The sequence below is a fragment of the Elgaria multicarinata genome, chromosome 10, assembly GCF_023053635.1.
Source record: "Elgaria multicarinata webbii isolate HBS135686 ecotype San Diego chromosome 10, rElgMul1.1.pri, whole genome shotgun sequence".
NCBI classification, from domain to species: Eukaryota; Metazoa; Chordata; class Lepidosauria; order Squamata; family Anguidae; genus Elgaria; species Elgaria multicarinata.
In genome coordinates this window covers 94,842,865-94,864,144 of record NC_086180.1, presented here as the reverse complement: position 1 = coordinate 94,864,144, position 21,280 = coordinate 94,842,865, and the positions used below count along the sequence as shown (strand labels likewise).

General features: G+C 44.0%; 1 protein-coding gene across 2 annotated transcripts in view; it reads left to right on the top strand.

Moving 5' to 3' along the window:
* Positions 1 to 21,280, top strand: part of RGS12 (regulator of G protein signaling 12) — a 164,201-nt gene that overhangs the window by 124,802 nt on the left and 18,119 nt on the right. Inside the window, exons 14-15 of one of the 2 annotated variants that reach the window (XM_063135889.1) lie at positions 8,078 to 8,148; positions 8,890 to 9,043. In XM_063135889.1, the coding sequence (XP_062991959.1) occupies positions 8,078 to 8,148; positions 8,890 to 9,043 (225 nt within the window). The remainder of the gene's footprint in view (positions 1 to 8,077; positions 8,149 to 8,889; positions 9,044 to 21,280) is intronic. The other variant, XM_063135890.1, reaches the window with a different exon arrangement.

The window sequence follows — 21,280 nt, the reverse complement described above, 5'->3', positions numbered from 1 at the left end:
GAAATTTTAAAGGCACAGTTACAAACAATTCCAACAAGGAGAAAAGGTAGAAGACAACAGAGGAAACCAGTGTGGCTCCACAAAAAGCTTAGAGATGACCTGAAAACAAAAAGGGATACATATAGGAAGTGGAAGGAAGGCCAGGCTACAAAAGAAGAGTACAGACAAGTGGCGCAGAAGTGCCGAAATGGCGTCAGGAAGGCTAAAGCTCAGAATGAGCTTAGATTAGCGAGGGATGCTAAAAGCAATAAAAAGGCTTTCTTCAGATACGTGAGTAGTAAAAGACAGAGGAAAGAAATTGTGGTTCAACTGCTTGATGAGGATGGCAAATTGATAACAGATGACAAAGAAAAGGCTGAAGTGCTCAATTCCTACTTTGCCTCAGTCTTCTCCCAAAAGCGGGTCTATGACCCCCCTGGAAAAAGTGAAGCAGAAGTTGAGGGGGCAGGATTACAGTTTGAGATTGATAAACAAATGGTCAAAGAACACCTAATTTCCTTGAATGAGTTCAAATCTCCAGGGCCCGATGAACTGCATCCTAGAGTAATGAAGGAGCTAGCGGAAGAACTCTCAGAACCTTTGTCTATTCTCTTTGCAAAATCATGGAAGACGGGTGAGGTGCCGGACGACTGGAGGAGGGCTAACATTGTCCCTATCTTCAAAAAGGGCAAAATGGTAGAACCTGGGAACTACAGACCAGTCAGTCTGACATCCATCCCTGGGAAAATTCTGGAGCAGATTATAAAGAAGTCAATCTGTAAACACCTTGAAATCAATGCGGTGATCACTAGAAGCCAACATGGATTTGTCAAGAACAAGTCCTGTCAGACAAATTTGATCTCATTTTTTGATAAGGTAACCTCCCTTGTGGACCGTGGGACTTCAGCAAAGCTTTTGACAAAGTACCACATGACATTCTGATTAACAAACTAGCTAAAAGTGGGCTAGATGGAACAACAATTAGGTGGATTCACAGTTGGCTACAGAATCGGACTCAAAGAGTACTTTTCACACTGGGGAGAGGCAACGAGTGGGGTACCGCAGGGCTCAGTCCTGGGCCCAGTGCTCTTCAACATTTTTATTAATGATTTGGACGAGGAGGTGCGGGGAACGCTGATCAAATTTGCAGATGACACAAAATTGGGTGAGATAGCTAATACCCTGGAAGACAGAAACAAACTTCAAAGTGATCTTGATAGGCTGGAGTGCTGGGCTGAAAACAACAGAATGAAATTGAATAGGGATAAATGCCAAGTTCTCCGTCTGCCCTGTGACTGGATTCTATTAGGAAATAGAAACCAAAGGCACAGTTACAAGATGGGGGATACTTGGCTCAGCAATACTACAAACAAGAAGGATCTTGGAATTGTTGTAGATCACAAGCTGAATGTGAGCCAACAGTGCAATATGGCTGCAAGAAAGGCAAATGCTATTTTGGGCTGCATTAATAGAAGTATAGCTTCCAAATCACGTGAGGTACTGGTTCCTCTCTATTCGGCCCTGGTTAGGCCTCATCTAGAGTATTGTGTCCAGTTCTGGGCTCCACAATTCAAGAAGGACGCAGACAAGCTGGAGCGTGTTCAGAGGAGGGCAACCAGGATGATCAGGGGTCTGGAAACAAAGCCCCATGAAGAGAGACTGAAAGAACTGGGCATGTTTAGCCTGGAGAAGAGAAGATTGAGGGGAGACGTGATAGCACTCTTCAAATACTTAAAAGGTTGTCACTCAAAGGAGGGCCAGGATCTCTTCTCGATCCTCCCAGAGTGCAGGACACGGAATAACGGGCTCAAGTTAAAGGAAGCCAGATTCCAGCTGGACATCAGGAAAAACTTCCTGACTGTTAGAGCAGTGTGACAATGGAATCAGTTACCTAGGGAGGTTGTGGTCTCTCCCACACTAGAGGCCTTCAAGAGGCAGCTGGACAAGCATCTGTCAGGGATGCTTTAGGGTGGATTCCTGCATTGAGCAGGGGTTGGACTCGATGGCCTTGTAGGCCCCTTCCAACTCTGCTATTCTATGATTCTATGATTGATTTCTGAGTTGTTAGGTCTACCATTACAATCCCGGTCATTTCCCTGGCCCAACAAAAGGCTTTGTCCCAGACAATCTTACGTGACTTGCCACTCTCAGGTTAGGATGAATGCTGCTCTGACTCTACTTCGTCCTCTTTGGCACTGCCTTCAATAGCCTCTCCAGATGCTGAAGTCGCATCTCAAGGTGGAATCTCTCCTTCGGAGGATCTCAGCCATTTTCCCGATAAAATTGGTCGAATGGCGCAGGCTTACAGATAGAGCAGTTGACACCGACAGTGCAAGATCCTGTATTCGATTCTATCTGATACAGCAAAACCAATGTCAATACTGATAAATGGGTCCTCTCAATAATTCAAAGACGATACAGGATAGAATTTGAAGCCCTTCCTCCTCTCGGTACCATGAAGGTGTCACTACCGACATTTCCTTTACTACAGGAGGTCAATATGTTATTAGAAAAAGGGGCTATCAAAGGTGTCCCTTGGAGTTATCACCTCAGTGGTTTTTATTCATGGTACTTCACGATACCAAAAAAGGATAGAGGGCTTCAACCTATCCTGGACTTGCGCCTTCTCAACACTTACCTGAAACCCCAAAAATTCAGGATGTTTTTTGTTAGCTTCAATTATTCCACTCCTGTCAGTAGGAGAATGGTTTGCATCCATCCATCTCCATGATGCCTACTTTCCTATTGCAGTGGAAGGCTCGAACCGCAAGTACCTATGCTTCATAATTGGGCATCATATCTACCAATATAAGACTCTCCCTTTCAGCCTTTCTACGGCCCCGAGAGTTTTCTCGAAGTGTATGTCTGTAGTATGTGCTTTCCTCCAACTCAAGGGTGTTGAGATATATCCTTACCTGGATGATTGGCTCTTGGTGGCATCGACAAGGCAAAGGCTGCAGGAATTGATGGATGCCACCTGTTCTCTTCTGCAGGACCTGGATCTTTATATTAATTATGAGAAGTCACAATTACAACCTTTGCAGGTGATCCAATTTATCAGAGGTGTACTAGATTCAATATCCGCTCAAGCATTCCTACCGGCCAATCGTTCTCAATGTATAATACATCAGGCAATGGAACTTTGGCATCAACCACTTACGTCAGCCTTCAAAATACAACATCTCCTAGATCTTATGGCATCCACTACGGCTGTGGTGGAACACGCACATCTCAGAATGAGACTGCTGCATGGCATTTCAACGTGAAAACAAATTCAAGAAAGACTTGCCTCCCCCTACCTCCTGACGTGGTCCATTCTCTTCCTTGGTGGACCGTAATAGACAATTTGACAGGAGTACCATTCCGTCAGTGACAACCTTGACAACGGATGCCTCCAGGACATTGAGGGTTCATGGTCTGTGGTCCAACCTAGAGGCCAAGGACCATATAAATATTCTAGAGCATTGAGCGGTCCAAAGAGCGCTCAGGGCATTTGAGACAGTCCTATTGGGGCACTTCATCCAAGTAGCCTCAGACACCACAACAGTTACAGCCTACCTAAACAAGGAAGGACGGACCAGGTCAAGGAAACTATTGACACTCACAATGGATATTCTGAATTGGTGTATACCAAGAGGAATAAGGATTACCATGGTCCACATTGCAAGAGTCGACAATATATTAGCGGGTTGGCTCAGTCAGACTCAACACCTTTCGCAAGAGTGGCAGATAGACAAAACAGTTCTACTAGAACTTTTCGACATCTGCAAAAAAACCAACAGACTTATTTGCAGCAGAAGTCAACAGAGTGGTTCTGTTTTTCTGCAGTCATGTGGGGTTAGGGAAGGACTCGCAGGGGGATGCCTCCTCTTTTTGGTGGACAAGTGTCCTGTTTTATGCTCCCCTCCCCTTTTCCATGATAACCAGGGTGTTGGCCAAGATCATGGATGACAGGACCAGTTGCATCCTGATCATCCCCTGGTGGCCGAGACAGACATGGTTTGCCCCACTTCTACGGTTATTGAAGGCTTGGTACCGATGGCTCCCATTTTCCCTGCGTTACTCACACAACAATAGGGCAGAATCAGACATCCCGACCTGTCGACGTTATGACTAACGGCTTGGAGAAAATAGCTGGTCATTCAGTACCAATCTCCCATAGTCTACAGATCGCCTTGGATGCTTCTAGGAAGCCAGCAACAAGAAAATCATATGCTCTTAAATGGCAAGCAGGAAACCAGCTAGGGAAGCAGTTGGACAATGGAGTTAAGGGAGTACTAAAGGAGGACAGGGAAATTGCAGAGAAACTGAATGAATTGCTCACTGCAGAGGATACAGGACAGATGCCTGTGCCTCAACTGATGTTTTCAGGAAGGGAGTCTGAGGAACTGTGGTAAATAATGGTGACAAAAGATGAAGTTCTCAACCTTATTGACAAATTGAAAGCTAATAAATCACCAGGCCCAGATCGTATCCATCCTAGAGTTCTCAGGGAACTCAAATATGAAATTGCGGACCTCCTCACAAAAATATGGAACATGTCCCTAAGCTCAGACTCTGTACCAGAGGACTGGAAGATGGCCAATGTAACACCAATTTTCAAAAGGGATCCAGGAAATTACAGGCCGGGTAGCTTGACGTCTGTTCCAGGTAAATTGGTTGAAAGACAAAATTAGTAAGCATATAGAAGGGCAGGTCCTGCTGAAGCAGAATCAACATGGCTTCTGCAAAGGCAAGTCCTGTCTCACTAATCTACTAGAATTCTTTGAGAGTGTCAACAAACATGTAGACAGGGGTGATCCAGTGGACATTGTTTACTTGGACTTCCAAAAGGCTTTTGATAAAGTCCCCCACCAAAGACTCCTGAATAAACTTAGTAGTCATGGAATAAGAGGAGAGGTCCTCGTATGGATCAGTAACTGGTTAAAGAACTGAAAGCAGAGAGTAGGACTAAATGGTCAATTCTCCCAATGGAAGGAAGTAAATAGTGGGGATCATTTGGCAGAGCAGCTTTGTCTTCAATACTGACATAGAACACCGACCCTCCTCTTGTAAGTCAGCTCACTAATCGCCCATATGTGTGATGCACAGAGACCATGAAGAAGAAAGACAGGTTGCTAACCTGTAACTGGAGTTCTTTGAGTGGTCATTTGTGCATTCACACAACCCACCCACCATACCTACTCGGGGTCGATGTGTCAGTCGATGCCAAGAGATAACTTCTCGGTTCTGAGGCCACTAAGGAGATGGGGGTGGGAGCCCCTTTGGTCGTGCGCAGCACTGCATGGGGAGGGGTTCCTGCCCCAAACGCCTCAGCTGTAGAAGTTTCCCAAATGAGGCGTACCAATTCCACATTTGTGAATGCTCAGGTGACCACTTGAAGAGCTACAGTTACACGTAAGCAACTTGTCTTTCGTTTATTTTGTTACATTTCTATATTGCCCAATAGTCAAAGCTCTCTGAGCAGTTTATACAGATTAAAAACCTTTAAAATACCATATTGCAGATAACACACACACTTATATAAACAAATTTAAAAAACAACTGCAAGAAATCCCAGGACCCAATTAAAAACCTTGTCAAATACTTCCAAAAGCCTGAGAATAGAGGAACTTGGTGCTGAAAAGATAACAATATTGGTGCCAGGCAGGCCTTGCTGGGAAGCTCATTCTATAATTGGGGGCCACCATTAAGAAGGCCCTTTCTCTTATTGCCCACCTCCAAGCCTCCCTTGGAGGAGGCACCTGGAGAGGGCCTTAGAGGATGAGCATAGTAAACAGGTAGGTTTATGCTCTCTCAGGTATTGCAGTACTGAGCCATGTAAGGCATTATAGATCAAAACCAGAACTCTCAATCAAGCTCGGAAATGTATAGGCAGCCTGTGCAAGGGGGGCAGGATTGGTGTTATATCTCCAGATCTCCTGGTTCCCATTATCAATCTGGCTCCCACATTTTGCACTAACTGTAGCTTCTGAACTGTCTTCAAAGGTACAGCATATTGCAATAATCTAAGTTGGAACTTATCAGTGCATAGACAACTGAAGTGAGGTTATACCTCTCCAGATAGGAGCATAGCTGGGCCAGTGGGCCAGCAAATTAGTGGAAGACCCTCCATGCCACCTGAGCCTCAAGTGATACAAATATTTCCAAGAGAACTCTGAAACTATGAACCTGCTCCTTCATGGGGAGGGCAGCCCCATCTAGAACAGGCTGAGCACCCTCCATCCATGCAGAAGAACCACCTACTAACAGTAGCTCAATCTTGTCTGGATTGAACTGCAGTTTATTAGCCCTCCATTCAGTCCATTGTTGCAGTGAGACACTGATCTAGTACTAGGGATGTCCAAGAGGTGAATCTGTCCAGGGCGAGAAGTTCCTCGAGGTTTAGTCAACTTCCCCCCCCCTCCACACACACACACACACTGTTTGGCTCGCTTTCCCAGGAGCTGGCTCAACTCAATCTGCATCAAGTCAGGCCAGCTTGTGGATTTCTGTTTTTTGTGTTTTTTAATTATTATTTGTGTAAAGTTGTAACCTGTGAAAATTAGGGATATTGCAAGCAGCCAGTTGGGTCTGCAAGGGCAGCAGATCCCCCTGTGTCCAGCCCCATGGACTCAACCGGACACGCCCAGCATGATGGTGGACCCGCGCCCGAGCACTCGAGAGCCCCTGCCTTGCGTGGGCTCGCAAGGCCTGGTTTGTGGGGGCAGGCTGAAGCGGCAGCAGGGCAAGTGCTCCCCGATTTTGGCTGTCCCTAGTACAAATTGCAGGTTTAATTTGTGTAAATGGTTTTTTATGGAGGAAAAATTGCTGAAAAAGTTCCTGGATTTCAAGAATAAACCCCTGGTTGGCTCACAGATGCAACCCAAGTTAGGAGCATGGCGGGAATCCATCGTGTCCAAACAGGGCCAGATCTCCCTGCAACAGACATCCTTATCTAGTACACCTGATGAAAATGAAGAGAAATAGAGCTGCATGTCTTCCGAACCCACAGGTCTAAGCAATATCTCCCCAAGTACCACCTTCTGAAACTAACCATTCAGGTAGGAGCGGAATCAGACCATAATCCCAGAAAGATACCATGGTTGATGGTATCAAAAGCCGCCAAGAGATGAAGGAGAATGAACAAGGCCACTCTCTTAAGATAGGTCATCATACAGGGTGACAAAATCTGTTTCTCTGACGAAACCTAGCCTGATCCCCAATTGAAATGGATCCAGATAATCTAGCTCATCAAAAAGTGTCTGCACATGTGTGGCAACCAGCCACTCAAGTATATGTCCCTCAATGCACAGGATTCCACCATATATTTTTCGCTTCCCTCTCTCTCTCTTCATCAGTGATAGAGTGGTGGTCTCTACCTTCATCAGGATGAGTGATGTTCTCAGCCCTCAAAATTGCTTTATACGATCTCAGTTGACAGTTTCTGTTCCCCTCCCTCACTGACTGGCAAACTGACTGCACTAGTATGTTTGACATATGTGATAAAAAGATTCCATTGACTTGAATGGTCTTAATTTAAAAACAACAGCAAGAACACCCATCTAATCTTAATGAAAATTAGCCTGTTTAATTTATTTAACCATTCTCAGCTATTTGTATTAAGTAGGATTTTAGTACCTGTGTACAATCAGATATGGCTCTGTTCACTACAAACCCCTCAAACTAGTACCTCCTCCAAACATGCCAAAGTTTTTTGCCAGTTTTGTGCCACCACCCACAAGTGAGCGCAACAAATTCAGGTTTGTACTTAGCAACACAAAAATCCAACACCATCTTATCACCTCCAAAACTGGGCCAGAGTTTTGTACTCCTTTTCTACTGTTTTATGCTACAAATCCTGAGTTTTATGCTCCCACCAAACCCATGAAAATAGCATGTCCTTAAGTGAGGCCTGACAAATACGTAGAAGTACAACGAAGAGGAAAAAGATTTCGAAAAAGTCACACGACTTGGCTCAGGGTTGATTTTCGGGCTCTTCTGCCACCTCTGATTCTGCACGAGCACCTCAAGAGTGAGAGCGGCCCCATTCATGATCATTCAACCAATATGACTTAAACAAGCAGGTTTTGTGATTTTTTTAAATTATCATTCACAGATCAAGGAAAGTGTGCATCATTAAAACAAGGTGCAGCTATAACTTCCTATGCAGGAAATCAAGCCCTTACAGTAAGTTTCCTGGTACTATTTTTCATTTTAATTATTTTCCAGTTTTGATATTGCTTCCCAAACTGGAAATTGTGGATGAAAAGAATACCCCAGATGTTTAGCTTAGTATTTATTTCAGTTAATATCTGGTGTCTTTTCTTTACACCCTTTGCTCTGTTGCCTCCACCAATACATCCCCATGTGTCTTGTTCTTTGTTTCTAATATGCATTGAGTGGTATGCCCAACTCAAAGGACCAAGCTGTGTATTACACATACTCACATGCAACATCACCCAATTTTTCCCATTAAAAGCAGCAACAGGAAGCTACAATTTTGAGTGGAGCATCAAGGGGAGAAGGTGCCTTTCTGGCTGCTTTTTCCTCTCCAGGGCTGGAAAATGCTTAGAAAGGAAAGGGTAGAATAGGGTTCATCCCACCTCCACCAGTGCTGTGTTCAAAGTGACAGCCTCCCATGGTTGTTTTTCATGAGGGACAATTACTGGGGAAAAGTTACATGCAACTACAGTAATGTGTATATAATTTGACCTAAAGGTATGGGCATAATCTTGCAATTCAAATGAACGTGCTGTGTTTGTTTTGGGATTTGCAGATATAATTCTTTATTTGTTCATGATTCACTGAAAATGCATGTTTAATCACAGCTCTGTTCATGAAATTAATGTTATTCATCAATAACGTATTACATACACTTTGCAGCATTATGGAAATGTAAGTAGCCCTTTAACTTTCCTTTTAATACAGGGAGAGGAAAGAAATCTAGGAAAGTCTAATTCTATTAAAATAAAAGGAGAAAGTGGAAAAAACTCTAGGGATGTCCATCTAGCAAAAAGAGAAGAATATATTGCACAGACTGGGGAAAAAATGTATCAGAAAATTAATTTGGATGAAGCAGAGGGTATGTCATTTTTTTTAGTATATGTAATAGTGTTAGTTTTCAAGCTGAACTTAACAGTTTTGTAAACGGTGATATCGGTTCATTTTATCACTGCAGAAAATAGGGCTGTATTTCAGCCATATGTTGAAGTACTATTAAATAAGTATAATCAACACTGGAATTACATGTATTTGTGGGTGAACGTGTTTGGAATTTAGGTGAAGAAGATCAAAATCATAATACTACCTAATTTTGTTGGTTCTGAACTACCTACTTTCATGTCTGCAGTGGCTATTAACTTGCTAACGCTGTATCAGTGAGGACAGAAGGATTTTCTGCTGATACTTCTTAAATTGGCAACATAACTATTTGTGTAAACTCCAGGGCTATGTAAACAAACCACATCCAGAAATCCAAAAAGATACTGTGTGTTCCATGGCAACATTTTTGCACTTCATAATTGTTTCCGAAATGTAGCCATAGACCTGTTCCTAGTTCAATAGCTAATCCTATGACTGTGTGGGGCCCTTCACAAGGTCCCACCACCCCCACCCCACCCGCCCCCGAGCATTCTCTTATGGCAGAGGAGAGAACCATTCCAGCGTGTCTGTTCTTGGACCAGGGTGATCCAGCTCATCATAGGGGGAGGGGGAAGGTTGACGGCTGCCGGTCCTTCCCTCCTCCAAACCAATGAACCTTTCCCAAGGCTGTGAGTGCGATGTCTCCTCCCTCACAGTCTTTCTCCATCTTGTAAGTCCTCCTCTATCTCTCTTCCTTCCTCAGTGTTCTTCATTGCTTACAAAGCTGACCCTGCCCTTCCTGCTTGTCACACGTTTCTGCTTTCCCAGGCTGCCCTCACCCAGTTCATCGGAGCTTAATTCCAACAATCTGCGGTGAGTGCGGAGACAAAATGTATCATCTCTCTTGGACTCACCACAGAATGACTTGCATAATTTATCTTCAAATTCGTCTTCACACTTAAACGTAGGTGCCAGTAGCTACTCGTCTAGGATGAGAGCCGGTTACTTAAAATAACTCAATAGACTTTTTAAGCAGCTGTGTGATGCATGTGCAGTGTCAGGGAGCCTCTTGCCCCGTGCCTCTTTGATGCCCCCCTCCGTCCATAAGCTTACCAGGCAGCAGCAATGACCAATACCATTATTTTTATTGTTTTTAAAAATTCTCTTTTTAAACTTTCTTTTTGAAAAGTTGGTGTTCTGGGAAAATGAATATAATGGGTGGCTTCAGCCATGCTTCATGCTTCATCTCTATGTTCTCCATCGCTTGTGTGCACTGGTATTTGCCCCTATCATGATGAGGCCTGGTGTCATGGATGGCTATTTATAGGAGTTGTGATTCTGATCTCCATGTTGAGGTAATAGATAAAAAAGGGAGATTCTGCCACAGACAACAGGGAGATATTTTAAAGAATGCTAAGAAAAATGTAATACTTGGGGGGGGGGGGGAGATGGATGGTCACACTATCCATAGATCTCACTTCTATGCCCTCATGCAGGCTCTCTTATTCTACAGTCTTGTGTAATATGCTCAAGGGAGTTGCATGATTTTCATGTTTTGTGCAGTATGCCACATAGATCCTCTTGATTGCGTGAAGAATTCCCAGGCTCATACTGCATATTCCTGAAGTGTCCATTGTTGGCATGAAAAGTCTTTATGCAGTCAGACGGCTTTAAGTGGGCTGGCCATACCATTAGCCAGGGTGAAGTGGCAACCTCTGATGGTAGATGCTGGTGATTGGAAGGTGTAGGAGTGGCAGCATTCCCAGCATGGCCAGGCATTCCCTCAAAACCTTTGGCATTTCCCATATTCCTGAGCCAAAAAACCTGTGGCAGTCCTTGCTTTTTGCTAGGCTCAGCTGGCTGGCAGTCTAACCTAGGTAGAGTCACTGGGAAAATCCCCTAAGTAAAGAGAGTAAACAGAGAGGGCAAATACGGGCCAGGTACTCCAGCAGAATTTTCTGCTCATATGACAGAAAACACCTTAAACCATGGCAAAAAGCTTTATTCACCATTGTTAAAGCTGTGGTTTAAGGTGTCTTCTGAACAGGGCCACTGGCTGAACCACTGCCACACTATAACATCTGTTTCAGCGAGCAGATTCCAGGCAGAGCAACAGTGGCAAGGCATTGGAGGGCAGAGCCATGTAACCTATTCCGTGCTGCCTAAGCAAGCCTGCTGCCCTCAGGTACAGTGGATGGTGTTGCCCTGTCACTACCATTGAAGTAAGATTCAACTGCCAATCCAGTTAGCTTTTGTACATGTAATGGTGGTGCCATCTTAACCTTTGAGGATTTCTACATGAGGCTTTTCTTCCTGGAACTATTTCTGCTCCAGCTTCAGTCACTGGCCTTTTACATTGGCTGGCTTTAACCCAGAACTTTCCTTTCCCCCCCTTCTTTACATAGAGAGGCAGCAACTGTCCTGAGTTGTGGCATTGTTGTGAATCATGCTTTTCATCTTCCTGTGATTCACGCCCATTTCCCTCCCTGTAGCCAGCCATTGGTTACCCTCTCCTGATTTTGTCATGCCCTCATACACACACACACCCACACCCTAATTTGATGAGTTGGTGAGTGACAGTTCCAAGACTATAGCTACCTGATGCAATTTGTCAAGGTGCCCATCCTAAAGCACTTACTCATGAGTAACCCCCTGGAACGAAGAGGGTCTGACTCCTTACTTAACAGGATTGGGCTACAAAAGAGAAAATTACCACTCGTGGATTATTAGTGTGTTTGTTCCTTTGTTTCTTATAGTGCAACCCTATGGGTGTTCTAGTCAGAAGTGAATCGTATTGAGTTCAGTGGGGCTGACTCCCTGGGTTGCAGCGTTGAAGGCTGCGCTGCCCAATGCAATAGGGTCCTGAATGCCTGTTTACTCGAGAGCAAGTGCCTGCTGCATCAGAAGAGCTCCATTTAAATCCAGGGCTAATGCTTCCAAGCAAACAGGTTGGGGGTGTTTTTCCACCTCCCTGCACGAATTAAGGGAGGAGCATTCTGGGAAGGAGAAGATGTTAATCAAGATGTTGATCAGATGCAAAAAAAGAGGAAAAAATGGGCAGATTGGGAACTGCATAACCAGATGCTGGGAGGGGGGGTGTCATTCACTCCCCCTCCCCAACCCCCCCAAAAACCCACAGACGTAACTCCCATGGCAAGAAGAAGCAAAAGTTGCACGTCCTGTAGTGTAGGCTGGTGGGGGGTGAATCAGCCGCACTCGGGAGCTGCAATCACTCGTGCTTCCACCCTCCTCATGAGAAGAATGGTTCTTTTTGTTCTTTTTTTTTTATTTATTTATTTACTACATAAAATACAAACCAACATAACAATTAACATACCAATACCTAACAAATTACTTGAATATATAATTATTAACATATAATGCTTAATCATAACATAGAGAAGAATGGTTCTCTTTCACTGTCCCTGGCTTGCTCTATGCAGCTTCTCCAGGGGATCAAGGGCTTCTTGGTGCCTCCAATAAACCCCACGACCCTGTTAGGCAGACGGAGCAAGGGGAGCGGGAGAGGTTGCAGGCTCCACATCAGCTGTGCCTACTTCTCTCTTTGTGCAGGAATGGCCGTCTTGCTGTCCCGCTGACTTAACTGCAAATGGCAGTGGGAGAGGGAGTGCCGAGAAGGTGGGGGCAACAGACTGCCCCGTTCTTCTCACAGGCTGGAAGCCACACCCCTCAGTTCCGCCCACATAAAGCCATAAGAAAAGAATACACAGGCAGGCAATGGCAGTCTGATAGCGTGAGTAGGAAAAGTACTGCATTTTTTCTGGATTAAAATACAATGCGTTAGGGGAGAGGAAACCTCAGGATTAAGGAAATAGGAGAATGAAAGTGTTGTTTAAAGCTCCCCTTCCTTGAATGAGAAATGTCGATCACACTGAAAGTGATCATGTAGAGAAACTCTTTTTCTCAGGCACCAAAACATTCTGGGCCAAACTTGAACCCCAACTGATCTTAGAGTTACCCGTTGGGAGCAGCTGCCTCACGGGGATCAGGCATGCATAAATAACTACAGGATTGGACTATAAAAACAATACAGCTGAAAATATTGGTGTGAATAGCTGTTTGCAGAACAAATTTCCATTTTGTTATAGTGCTTTATTCTGTGTGCATGTCTTTTGAGTATTTCATAGAATTTATTTTTTAATATTTATATAGTACCTTATTTGCTAAAAAAAAAAAAATCAAGACAGTGCACAGCAATCATAAATAAGAACATTAAAAACAATCAAACATTCACTGTTTTTAACTTTTGTAAACTGCCCAGAGAGCTTCGGCTATGGGGCAGTATATAATAGTTGGTCGTGGAACCTACCAGAGGGGAGACAACCCTGGACTTAATCCTAAGTGGTGTTGCCCAGGACCGAATACAAGATGTAAATATTGTTGAACCAAACAGTAACGGTGACCATCGTGTTATTAGGTTCAATATATATTTAAATGGAAAACTGTCCAGGAAGTCCAACACAGTCACATTTGATTTCAAAAGAGGAAACTTCTCTAAAATGAGGGAACTGGTGGAAAGAGAGTTGAAAGGGGGAATCCTTGCAAAATGCATGGAGCTTATTCAAAAGTGCAATAATAGAAGCTCAACTAACATGTATTCCACAGCTTAGGAAAGGTAGCACCAAGTCCAAGAGGTCACCAGCATGGTTAACAAGCAGTGTCAAGGAAGTTATTGTAGAAACGAGGGCTTCATTCAGAAAATGGAAGTCTTGCCCAAGTGAGGAAAAAACAGGGAGCACAAGCTGGCACAAAGGCAATGCAAGCAGACAATAAGAGATGCAAAAAAGCATTTTGAAGAGCACATCGCTAATAATATCAAGGCCAACAATAAAGAATTCTTTAAATATATCAGAAGCAGGAAACCAGCTAAGGTAGCAGTTGGACAGTTGGATGACAATGGAGTTAAGGGAGTTCTAAAGGAGGACAAGGAGATTGCAGAGAAACTGAATGAATGCTTTGCATCGTTGTTCACTGCAGAGGATAGAGGATAGATGCCTGTGCTTGAACTGATGTTTTCAGGAAGGGAGTCTGAAGAACTGAGGCAAATAGTGGTGGCAAAAGATGAAGTTCTTCTCTGTACATTACACACATGGGCTCTATGCCTGTGCAGAGCATCGTTCGGGAAGCTTCTATAGCTGAGATGTTTTGGGTGGGACCCCTCCCCCACTATCTACTGCACATGCTTCTGGGGGTTCCTGCCTAATCCCCTCAGTTCTCTTTTGTCCACCATTGTAGCAGCATCATTTTCGGACTTCTCCTAGCATGAACTCATGCAGAAGTGTTCTTTCTGTCTTTCTATGTTTCTTCTTGGTCTTTCTCGTTACATTTTGTTTTCGTTTTGTTTTATTGCAATCGTACGATTGCCTGAAGGGGTGTATGGCCCTCAGGGACCCTTTCAGTAAATACATTACGTGCAGCCGCAAGCACCCTCCCTCAGGTGGACATTCTTTATGCCTCCTTTGAGGCATAAAGAATGAGGGGCATGTTGTGGAATCGTGGCATTTTTTTAGGCCTTTTCCAAATAAGCAAGATGCCACAGGTTGGACGGGCTTAAGGCTGTTCTGTGGAGCAAGGCACTCCAGGCTGTAGATCCACCGATGTGATGTTTGAGTCCCAGGGGAGTTGGAATGGCTGCCAGTTCTTTTCCAACTCCTTCCTTGGCTCCATTACAGGATGCGCTTTCTCTGGATCGACCCCCTACTTCAGATCGATCAGGGACTTTGGCAAAAAAGTTGACAAAGAGGCTTAAGGTCTCTAAAACAGCTGACCCTTCAGCTACTGGGGAGCAAAGGAGGTGGAAAAAGAAGTCTCAATAGAGACCAGATCCTCCACAACCAAGTCCTCTGCTGCCGACCTCTTGTCCTCAATCCCCTTTGGGGCCAGTTGATGTCGAACGCTTTTCATCACCTTCGACATCGAGAGTGGTGGCTTCAGTACCAATACTGCCACCTCCTCCCCCACCAATGCTTCAATCCCAACAATATGGTCCATGGCCAGGGGTGAACAGAGACATCAGTCTTCCACTTAGGAAGGGGAGATCAGAGATACTTCCCCTATCCCACCAAGACAGCCTGATCAGTGGGCTAGGACCCAAAGGGAGTTTTGACACGGTTCTCCTGGTTGTTTTCCGGCTCTTCTGAAAGAAGTTTCTACCAGACAGGTTGGAGTTCCAAACATAGATACAGATCTCCTCTTGATTGGGAATGGCACCCTGGATGGGATCGCCCTTATTATAGACCCAGATACTGTGAGTGAGATTATTATTATGACTATGGGGACAGGTGGTATGTCCCACCGCCCCCACAGAGATTTAAGTGCCTATCGGCTACATATTCCAGGCCTCCTCCATCGCCCCTGGCCCAGAGGACTTCTCGCCATCGACAGTTCAGGCTCCCATCTCTTCACCTGATGCCAAAATAACATCTCAAGAGGTTGTTTCACCATCTGAGGATCTCAGGCATTTTTTGGATCAGATCTTGAGGATGGCTCAGGCTTAGGGCATTATGGTACAGCAGACAACACCATCAGCACATCTTGACCAGTTGCTATTCGAACGTGCCTGTCTTTCTTGCCACCATAAAGGAATCATGGAAGATGCCATCCTCAGTGCCACCCACCTCTGAGTGCTTAGAAGCTTTGTATCAGATTCAGCAGGATGATACAGATTTCTTGTTTCAGTACCCTCTTCCAAACTCGGTGGTTGTAGAAGAAAAACAAGACATCAACACTCCTCTTCAGTTGATAGGGAGAGCTGCCATTTGGGCTTACTTGGGCTTACTTGTGTCTTAAGGTCTCCAACTAGCAGTCTGCTATGTCAGGTTATCAATTACTTCTCTGGGAGAAGATGAGTAAGTTAATTGAACACCTTCTGTGACAAGAGAAATCTTGCTCACAGTGAAGCTGTCAAACTTTTGAGACAACAGATCCATACATTGAGACTGTAACTCAAAGGCATTGATTGGAGCAATTGCATAGTTTGATACCCTACCTCCCATTGGTACCATGAAGTCCATGACAACTACAACTGTATTGCAACACAAGGTTGACATGCTGATCAACAAGGGTGCTGTAGAACCTGTACTGTGGAGTCACCATAATGTCGGCTTTTACTCACGGTACTTCATGGTAAGACTTCTGAGTAGCTACCTGACCCCCAAGAAGTTCCATATGATTTTCATTGGCTTCCATTTTGCCCCTACTACACCAAGGAGATTGGTTTGCATCGCTCAATCTTCACAATGCCTACTTCCATATCGTGAGCTTCCATATTCACTTCACAGATACCTTATTTTTGTGATAGGTGAGAATATCTATCAGTACAGAACTCTTCCCTTCAGCCTTGTGACCACTCCTCAGTTTTTTTCAAAGTGCATGGCTGTGGGGTGTGTGAGCCTTTGGCTGCACGGTGTTGAGGTATACCCATACCTCTATGACTGGCTGTTAGTGGCGTCAACAAACCAATAGTTATGAGATTCTTCTCATCGATCTCGGCCTATGAAAAATACCAGTTGTCTCCTCAGCAGAGAATTCAGTTTATAGGAGGTGCCCTGGATTCTACTGTAGGTCGAGCTTTTCTCCCTACCGACAGATAGTACAAGCTCTAGCCACCAATCTCCATTCCCAACCTCTAAATATGGCATTCAAGTTGCAGCATATGCTAGGACTTAATGGCGTTGACAGTGGCTGTGGACGAATACGTCAGATTAAGGATATGACCACTAAAATCGTGGTTCCTCTGCAACTTTGATATCAACAAGAATGCTCAATGCACATGTCTACATCTTCCACTAAAGATACAAGATTCCCTGAGATGGTGGATGTCTGTGGAGAATTTGACAGCTGGTATCCAATTTCTCCAGCCATTACCAACTCAGCTACTTACCATGGACTCTTTCCTACTAGGGAGCACATTACTCAGACTTGACAATACACAGCCATTGGTCAACTGTGGAGGTATCGGACGACATCAACATGTTGGAGCTTCGGGCAGTATAAAAGGCCCTCAAGGCTTTCGAACCCAAGCTCAGAGGGAAGTTTGTACAGATAGCATTAGACAATATTACTGTGACTGCGTCAGCTTATTTGTGACAGAGGAAAATGCAATCCTGCCACTTTTTTGCAGCCAAGCAGGGCACAGAAAAGGGTCAAGGGGTGACACTTTCCTCCATTCCCTCTCATGACATGGGTCCTGTCAAAGATCGCCTGCGACAAGACAGAGTGTATCTTGATCACACAGTGGTGGCTGAGGCAAGTGTGGTTTGCTCCTCTTCTCCGAATAGCTAAGGGGCGGTAATCTAAGACTGCCCCTCACTCCATCACTTCTGATGCAGCAGCACGGTCGAGTCATGCATCCAGACCTACAGACATTATGAATGATGGCATGGAGGATCTAACTTCTCTTCCCACACCGATTCCTTTCTCAGCGCAAAGATATTAGATGCATCTAGGAAACCTGCTAGCCAGAGATCATATGATCGTAAGTGGACAATTTTTTCTAAGTTTGCTGATGATAACGCCTTCTCTCCTAAACAAGCTTCCTTGCAGCAGATTTTGTTATTCTTGCTGAGTCTGTTTGAAAAAGGTTTCCATTTGAGTTCAATTAGAGTATACCTTTCTGCTATTTCATCTGTTCTTCCTCCTGTTGAGGGCTGCACAGTTTTTTCCTCATCCAGTGCTTAAAATATTCCTTAAGGGGGTTCAGAACTTGGTGCCACCCATTTGCTCCACTGTGCCCACATGGAGTCGGCCAGTAGCGCTAAAAGCACTGACAACGAAGCCTTCTGAGCCTTTCATTATGGCAGATCTGTGGTTGCTCTCATGAAAGAGAGCCTTTTTGATGGATTGACGTATTAAATTTATATACCGCCCCATAGCCGAAGCTCTCTGGGTGGTTGACGTGATAGCAGCCACGTCAGCACATAGAGCAAGTGAACCAACCGACTGCCCTTTACATAGATGTTCCTTTCATGAGGAGAGAGTGGTTCTACACCCAGACATTAGTTTTCTCCCTAAGGTGGCTTCTGATTTCCATCTGAATCAGGACATTATTCTGCTCATTTTTTCCTTCTCTCACATTGGATTTTGAGAATACTCTGCACACTTTAGATGTCTGCAGAGCTTTGGGTTTTTATAAGGACAGAACTAATTCATTTCGGAAATAATCTTTATTCGGAAATTAACTAATTCATTTCAGAAATCATGTTTTATTATGGTTTTAATTTTTGCGAACCGCCCAGAGAGCTTCAGCTATTGGGCGGTACAAAAATGTAATAAATAAATAAACAAATAAACCTTGTTTATTTTTGTGTTATTCTGGGCAAAAGAAGGTCCTACCGGTATCCTCCCAGTGGTTAGCGGCTTGGATTGTTAGCACCATCACTCTGGCATATGAACTCTTAACTACCACAGTACACGCACATTCAACGCGAGCTCTAGCTACATCTGTGGTCTTCGAGAGAGGTGTTCAGATCCCGGACCTGTGTTGAGCTACGATGTGGTCTAGACCATCGGCATTTGTGAAGCATTATCGCCTGGATGTCAGGGCATGAGCAGACTACTCCTTTAGCAGGCAGTCTTAACTTCGATATTGGCATAGTCACTTCCCTCCTCTGGTAAGTAACTTCGTTATTCGCCCATGTGTGTGTTGCACAGAGACCATGAAGAAGAAAGACAGGTTGTAGTTCTTCAAGTGGTCATCTGTGCACTCACACAATCCACCCATCATCCCCCTCCATTGTCAATGTCATTACTGGCATTGATACTGAGGAGTGACTCCTCAGTTCTGAGGCCACAACGGAACTGAGATTAGGCAGGAACCCTCGGAAGCATGCGCAGTAGACGGTGGGGGAGGGTTCCCACCAAAACCAGCTCAGTTATAGAAGGTTCCCAAACGATGCAACCTGTCTTTCTCAATCTTATTGACAAATTGAAAGCAAATAAATCACCAGGCCTGGATGGTATCCATCCTAGGATTCTCAAAGAACTCAAATATGAAATTGCTGGCCTCCTTACAAAAATATGCAACTTGTCTGTACCAGAGGATTGGAAGATGGCCAATGTAACGCCAATTTTTAAAAAGGGATCCAGGGGCAATCCAGGAAATTATTGGCACGGTTAGCTTGACATCTGTTCCAGGTAAATTGGTTGAAACCATTATTAAACACAAAATTGGAAAGCATATAGAAAGGCATGTCCTGCTGAAGAAGAATCAACATGGCTTCTGCAAAGTCAAGTCCTGTCTCACTAATCTTCTAGAATTCTTTGAGAGTGTCAATAAACATGTGGACAGGGTTGATCCGGTGGACATTGTTTACTTCGACTTCCAAAAGGCTTTTGATAAAGTCCATCACCAAAGACTCCTGAACAAATTTAGCAGTCATAAGAGGAGAGGCCCACTTATGGATCAGTAATTGGTTAAAGAAGAGGAAGCAGAGATTAAGAATAAATGGTCAATTCTCCCGATGGAGGGAAGTAAATAGTGTGGTTTCACATGGTTCTTTATTGCAACTAATTCTTTTTAACTTGTTCATAAATGATCTGGAATTAGGATTGAGCAGTGAAGTGACCATTTTGCCAATGACACCAAATTATTCAAGGTTGTTAAAACACAAAGGGATTGTGAAGAGCTCCAAAGGGAACTCTCCAAGCTGGGAGAGTGGGCATCCAAATGGCAGATGCGGTTCAATGTAAGCAAGTCTAAGGTGGGTTGGGGCAAAAAACCCAACAACTTCAAGTATAACCTAATGAGATCTGAGCTGGTGGTGACTGAACAAGAAAGAAATCTCGGGGTTGTGGTGGACAGCTCGATGAAAATGTCCATCCAGTGTGTGGCTGCTGTAAAGAAGGCAAACTCCGTGTTAGGCATTATAAGAAAAGGAGTTGAGAATAAAACTCCCAGTATCATATTTCCTTTATACAAATCTAAATAAATAGTTGTTTTAAATGGATATTGTTGTTTTTATGGTTTTGATGGTTTTAAATTTTTATATATTTATTTTCAGTGTTCACTATTTTTAACTTCAGCTATGCGGCGGTATATAAATGTAATAAATAAATAAATAAATAAATCTATGGTGTATCCTCACTTAGAATACTGTGTAGAGTTCTGGTCACCACACCTTAAAAAAAAGATATTGTAGAGCTGGAAAAAGCGCAGAAAAGGGCAACTAAAATGATAAAGGGGCTGGAGCATCTCCCCTATGAGGGAAGGTTACAACAGCTGGGATAGCTTATCTTGGAAAAAAGAAGGCTAAGGGGAGACATGATAGAGGTGTACAAAATTATGCATGGTATGGAGAATGTGGACAGGGAGACATTTTTCTCCCTCTCTCATCATACTAGAATCTGGGGTCATCCCATGAAGCTGACTGGTGGGAGATCCAGAGCAAATAAAAGGAAGTACTTCTTCACACAGCTCATAGTTAAACTATGGAATTCACTACCACAAGATGTAGTGATGGCCACCAATTTGAATGGCTTTAAAAGGGGGTTGGATAAATTCATGGAGGAGAAGGCTATCCATGACTACTAGCTCTGATAGTTATGTGCTACCACCAGTATCTGAGGCACTAAGCCTATGTGCACTAGTTGCTGGGACACATGGGTAGGAGGCTGATGTTGCACTTTGTCTTGTTTTGATGGTCCCTGGTCAACAGCTGGTTGGCCACTGTGTGAACAGAGTGCTGGACTAGATGGGGCCATGGCCTGATCCAGCACGACACTTTTTATGTTCTTATGCAGCCACCTCCCCTTCCCCTTCCCTAGATAACTTTCAGAGCAGGGGAAGGGGAAGGGGAAGGAAGTGGTGGTGAAGGTGACAATAGAGTTTTGTGAGAGTTTTGTGCATGTGAGCTTGGAGCACACACATAATACCAAAGTCTCTTTTGTAATGACTAAAGGGATGCTCATGCATCCCTACCTACAAAATACCATAAAGTAGTTCAAAGTCATGGTTAAAAGAACCTTACTCAATTTATTTAGTGGATCAGCCCGCATGGAGTAGGGGAGGGGATGCTATGTACACCTGGAACCACAAGTCTACATGCAAATCTGTATGGGGCATAAACAACAGATTTGCAGGAACCATGAAAAACTAGAACAAGAAAAATATACTGCTTGTAGCTATTACAATCATTGGGGTTTTAGGATTTGTATTACCTTTTAAAGTTACTTGTAGAATTTAATTATATAATTTCTAATTTGGCATGGAGGGGTTTCA